This window comes from Haliotis cracherodii, unplaced genomic scaffold (assembly GCF_022045235.1).
Source record: "Haliotis cracherodii isolate W230 unplaced genomic scaffold, xgHalCrac1.p SCAF_4, whole genome shotgun sequence".
In the NCBI taxonomy this organism is placed as follows: Eukaryota; Metazoa; Mollusca; class Gastropoda; order Lepetellida; family Haliotidae; genus Haliotis; species Haliotis cracherodii.
Window position 1 is genome coordinate 3810464 of NW_027266297.1, and position 6000 is coordinate 3816463.

At 41.6% G+C, this 6000-nt stretch overlaps 1 protein-coding gene across 3 annotated transcripts in view; it reads right to left on the reverse strand.

Moving 5' to 3' along the window:
* Positions 1 to 4054, reverse strand: part of LOC139478995 (NPC intracellular cholesterol transporter 1-like) — a 32065-nt gene extending 28011 nt beyond the window's left edge. For all 3 annotated transcript variants that reach the window (XM_071261718.1, XM_071261717.1, XM_071261719.1), the window contains exon 1: positions 3610 to 4054. In XM_071261718.1, the coding sequence (XP_071117819.1) occupies positions 3610 to 3749 (140 nt within the window). In that variant the 5' untranslated portion in view covers positions 3750 to 4054. The remainder of the gene's footprint in view (positions 1 to 3609) is intronic.
* Positions 4055 to 6000: the final 1946 nt, after the last annotated feature.

Consider the following 6000-nt stretch of genomic DNA (forward strand, 5'->3'; position numbering starts at 1 on the left):
ACATCTGGGTACAGTCTGTATCACCCCATCTGGGTACAGTCTATAGCACAACATCTGGGTACAGTCTGTAGCACACTATCTGGGTACAGTCTGTAGCACACCATCTGGGTACAGTCTGTAGCACACCATCTGGTTACAGTCTATATCACTCCATCTGGGTACAGTCTGTAGCACACCATCTGGGTACAGTCTATATCACCCCATCTGGTACAGTCTATATCACCCCATCTGGGTACAGTCTATAGCACACCATCTGGGTACAGTCTATAGCACACCATCTGGGTACAGTCTGTAGCACACCATCTGGGTACAGTCTATATCACCCCATCTGGGTACAGTCTGTAACACACCATCTGGGTACAGTCTGTAACACACCATCTGGGTACAGTCTATAGCACACCGTCTGGGTACAGTCTGTAGCACACCATCTGGGTACAGTCTATATCACCCCATCTGGGTACAGTCTGTAGCACACCATCTTGGTACAGTCTATATCACCCCATCTGGGTACAGTCTATAGCACAACATCTGGGTACAGTCTGTAGCACACCATCTGGGTACAGTCTGTAGCACACCATCTGGGTACAGTCAATAGCACACCATCTGGGTACAGTCTATAGCACACCATCTGGGTACAGTCTTTAGCACACCATCTGGGTACAATCTATAGCACACCATCTGGGTACAGTCTGTAGCACACCATCTGGGTACAGTCTGAATCACCCCATCTGGGTACAGTCTATAGCACACCATCTGGGTACAGTCTGTATCACCCCATCTGGGTAAAGTCTATAGCACACCATCTGGATACAGTCTGTAGCACACCATCTGGGTACAGTCTATAGCACACCATCTGGGTACAGTCTGTAGCACACCATCGGGGTACAGTCTATAGCACACCATCTGGGTACAGTCTGTAGCACACCATCGGGGTACAGTCTATATCACCCCATCTGGGTACAGTCTATAGCACACCATCTGGGTACAGTCTATATCACCCCATCTGGGTACAGTCTATAGCACACCATCTGGGTACAGTCTATAGCACACCATCTGGGTACAGTCTATATCACCCCATCTGGGTACAGTCTATAGCACACCATCAGGGTACAGTCTATAGCACACCATCTGGGTACAGTCTATATCACCCCATCTGGGTACAGTCTATAGCACACCATCTGGGTACAGTCTGTAGCACACCATCTGGGTACAGTCTATATCACCCCATCTGGGTACAGTCTGTATCACCCCATCTTGGTACAGTCTGTAGCACACCATCTGGGTACAGTCTGTAGCACACCATCTGGGTACAGTCTGTATCACCTCATCTGGGTACAGTCTGTAGCACACCATCTGGGTACAGTCAATAGCACACCATCTGGGTACAGTCTGTAGCACCCCATCTGGGTACAGTCTGTAGCACACCATCTGGGTACAGTCTATAGCACACCATCTGGGTACAGTCTGTAGCACACCATCTGGGTACAGTCTCTAGCACACCATCCGGGTACAGTCTGTATCACCCCATCCGGGTACAGTCTGTAGCACACCATCTGGGTAGTCTGTAGCACACCATCTGGGTACAGTCTGTAACACACCATCTGGGTACAGTCTGTAGCACACCATCTGGGTACAGTCTGTAGCACACCATCTGGGTACTGTCTACAGCAAACCATGCACCCAGGCATGTACCAAAGGTTGTGTCAGTCCTTTGTTATCAGGCAAACGGGAAACTGAATGTTGAAGTATGTTGGTTTCCTTATAGAATCTACCAATACCAAAAGCAAACACTATCACTCACACCAGTCCAAGATCACAGTTACTCATGCTTGAGATTATTAGTCATCATGGTTATGATCCCCTGCCTTTATCATGTTTATCATGTTTATCATGTTTATTCTACACAGAATCCCCCCAGGGAACACTACACCTTGGACAACAGACCATGTAGTCAGTTTACAACTTATCTGCACTTTACGAAGCTGTCAACACAGTCATCTGGGCCACGTGTTGCACTCTCCAGCTGATAAGCTGACGATGAGCGCCCTCACACAGACATGACAGATAACACTATCGTTCCTTGTCTTTGTTTTGCGATCACTGTGTTGACACATGGCTGTTGCCTGAACATGGAGACAGACTTGACTGTGCAGGATACAGCAAGCCACAAACTCGTCAACATCATCATGAAGATTCTTACCCATTGTTTTGTGTTGTTGATTGTTGAGGTATGCATGGCAATTAGAAATTATACACCACTTAATACTTTGGAAAGTTGAACATAAGCCTTATTATAGTTTTAATGACTTTTCTACAGATGTACATACAGTGATCGCAAATGTTAAGACTTGGAATATATAATAATAATTAAATTTCAAAATAGTGTCAGCATGATAATCATGATAATGATGGTTGGTATATAGATGTTGTTGTTTTTTTAAATTGCAAGTATGTAAATAAGTATGTATCTTAAAATGTATGTTGACTTACTTGGCATTGTTAATTTGGAAAACTATAGTATGCTGTATATGTTAAATTTTCAGCAAAATGATCGAGCTCAATGTTCTGTCAGGTTACCTCTTGTTTATGTGGCTTTTCAAGAGTCAATTTCCATACTTCTGTTTTGGAATTCAGTTAGAGACCTGTTCTTAAACATTTTATGCCCTATTTGTTATCAAAGAAGTGTAAACTCACCTAAAGAAAGACATGAATATTTACACATATTCATGTTAACTGTGTTGATTACATTATATAAATTCAACAATAACGGAGAATCAGTGAAGCGCTCACAGAGAGGTGACACCAGTACACAGGGCATGCAAACATGTAACGCGCCCTTTAGTGACTTCACAAGTACATGAAAAAACAGGTTTCCTAGTTAGAATGAAATACCCACATTTTCAAGAGTTCCTCCTGACTGATATCAGCTGTGGACATTAGCAGAAACCATCCTCATATGATGGTACCCATTTCCATTTAAAGTCATGTGAGTAATGAGAGTTATGCAATCAATAAATGCCAGATTAATATGCATAATTAAGTGTGTGAGCAGACAAACAAAGTAGAATATGAATAAAATCACGGAGGCAATGGCAAGCCTAGGTCCTCTTTGTAAATACAGTGTTCGAAAATAACTGCCTGCCTGCCTGTGGATGGTAGCTTTTCTGTCAGTCTGCATGAAATTGGCCTGACTGTCTGGCAGATCATTTTAAGACATCATTACAATTCAGTTTAATTATAACTCCTTGTAGATTCTCAAGTGATTGTTTGAATTATTATGAACTGAATCAAGAAGCGACTTAAATTGTCTCTTAATTTTTCCAATTTTTCACTATTTGTCTGAAAGTGAGCAGGTAACTTTGAAGATGGGAAGGCAACACTTGCCTGCCCGGCTGTCTTGGTGGGTGTTAAAATTATTTCCATTACTGATTAAGACATTGTAGAATCATAGATACCGTACTCCTAATTAGGAAAGGGTTTACAAGTGGACTCTTTATGCCCAAATGGATTCTTGAAAATTGGTTGCTTTTGTTTGTGGAAATCTGACCATACTAACTGCTGTCAGTGTTATGCACGAATCAAACACACGTCGGACAGTTTCTTACTCACTTGTAGAATGTAGATTCCAGGGCCCAGATGATACCATTACTAGCCCGTTTTAAGCATGATGGTTTCTTCTGTGGAATCGGCGTCCTTGATGGAGTATCATCAATGGTGAAGTGAGTTGGTGGTTGAGCTGCATCCGCCATGTCTTCACACGGTGAATATTACACTCAATGACTTCGTTTGAGCTTCGAAATCAATCAAGTGGTTTTAAGTACCCGCTTAATTGTGATTAGGCCTGAACACTGTAGGCTTATTATCGCATCAACTTTCATTGGGCTAGGTCAAGGTGCCAGGATTCATGCAGCGTGTGAATGATTCAAAGTTGAAATAGTTATTGCACTTCTTGAGAATATCCTGATGAGATCCATTGTCGACTGTGTCAGTACACACATCGTCTTCTCACCCAGTCATCATTCAATCCACAGATAAAATTTCTTCCAAGCACCTGTCAGTGTTTCAAGGGAGGTCACTCTTCTTCCGACCCGTGTCTGCATACCACTAAACATATTTATGTGCGCTTCCTGTTGAAATGTCATTGTTTAAAGAGGAAGGAAATGGTGAAATAAAACGACCTTTGGTTGAGAATACAACTGATAAGTTGTACATTAAAGGGTTGTCATTTTCTAAAGCAATTATAGACAGCTCATAAACACACGTTACCGTTAACGAATGCTGGTAAGTGGAGAGAATTTCAAGACGGATTGAGTGAGTGAGTGAGTGAGTATGGTTTTACGCCGCTTTTAGCACTATTCCAGCAATAACACGGCGGGGGACACCAGAAATGGGCTTCACACATTGTACCCATGTTGAGAATCGAACCCGGGTCTTCGGCGTGACAAACGAACGCTTTCACCACAACCCGTCCGCCACTTAAAGACGGAGAAAAGAAGATATATATATTTTCGAATACGACTCCATATGTCCCCCAAGAGGCACTTTATAGACAAACAAAGACCCAAAACCTGAAATTCACATGACCCTTATCAGTCAAAGCGATGACAAAAAGGTGACATGAATATGGAATACGGATAAAAGCCAAACATATCTCCAAATATGCTACAACTTGGAGAATTGTTATTCTAGCTTGTTTGTCAGTTTCACTGCAGTCATGTGATCTCTTCATTTTCGCAATCCCTTGTGTGAATTAGGGGGCAAACTTCGGTCAACTGACTGTCTCAGCAAAGGTGTACTCCAGCATGCACTGTGACTGCAAGCTCAAATTTGCTATGATTTTACATTTTATAATATAGGTCAGTCTTTCTTGCAGTTTTGTGTTGGGTACAAATCCGCTTTGAAATAAAAGCACCAAAGGCCTTTCCATGATCATGAGAAATATCTGCTATAGAAGCAGAGTTCATTGTACGACTCCGACCTTATCATGATGATACCAGCCAGCTAGGTGTTCGCGAGAAGGTGAGCTTATCCTATCCCACTGGTTGCACCCGTCACAAACACATGCAAAAGCCAGTCAACTATTCACCTGAAAAATACACGGTAAAATATGGTAAGAAAGCATAAATCAGAACGGGAATTACATCGGACACATATTTTGTCTCAATTGCTAACTTTGACTTCTATTACTTTACCATATTTTCAAATTTGGAAATGACCTCTATGTCTATCAAAAAAACTTCAGTAAACATTTGAATATTGTAGACCTGATCAAACAACTTCGGTGCAAGAATGGTATGGCGCTCCTTATAATCTTCGTAGACAGAGCTTGTTCGATCGTACCGCAACAATATTTCAGTCAGTGGGAAGCCCCAAGTGATACAGGTCGTTGTCGTTGAGAGCCTTGGTGGAGCCCGGGAGCTCTTCATCACGTGGGCTGTATTCAGTGAGTAGATACAAACGAAATCCTTATGATGCCACTTTGGTACAGTAATTTTTATTTTTTTTGGAATAGAGATTTCTCCTTATTTCAATTATTTTCTCGTTACTTGGACTTTTTCTCTCGTTATCTAAAGTTTATATAAATAACCCGAAATTTCGAGTTTTTTTCTTGTTACTTCAAATATTTTCTCGAAATTTCGAGTTTATTCCATAGAGTTAAAGAACGAGAATATACTCGAAGTAACGAGAAAAAAATCGAAATTTCAATAAAATATATGAAATAACGAGAAATTTCGATTTAAATAAAATAAAATTATGGTACCAAAGTGGCACTGTTGGGCTTTCGTAGCTGCATAAGTTCTGAGTCTCACCTTTAAGGAATTGCGTAATTGTGAACTCTGTTGTGGATGTCACATGATTTGAGGTATGACCACAAAAACAACTTGAGTCCACTGAGCTAATTGTTTCGCTGTGACAAGTCAGTGAAAGAAACAGGGGCCTATCACCTTTGGAAAATGGCCAAACTTGAAGAATGTGCAGTGATCAAGTACCCGCAGAAAA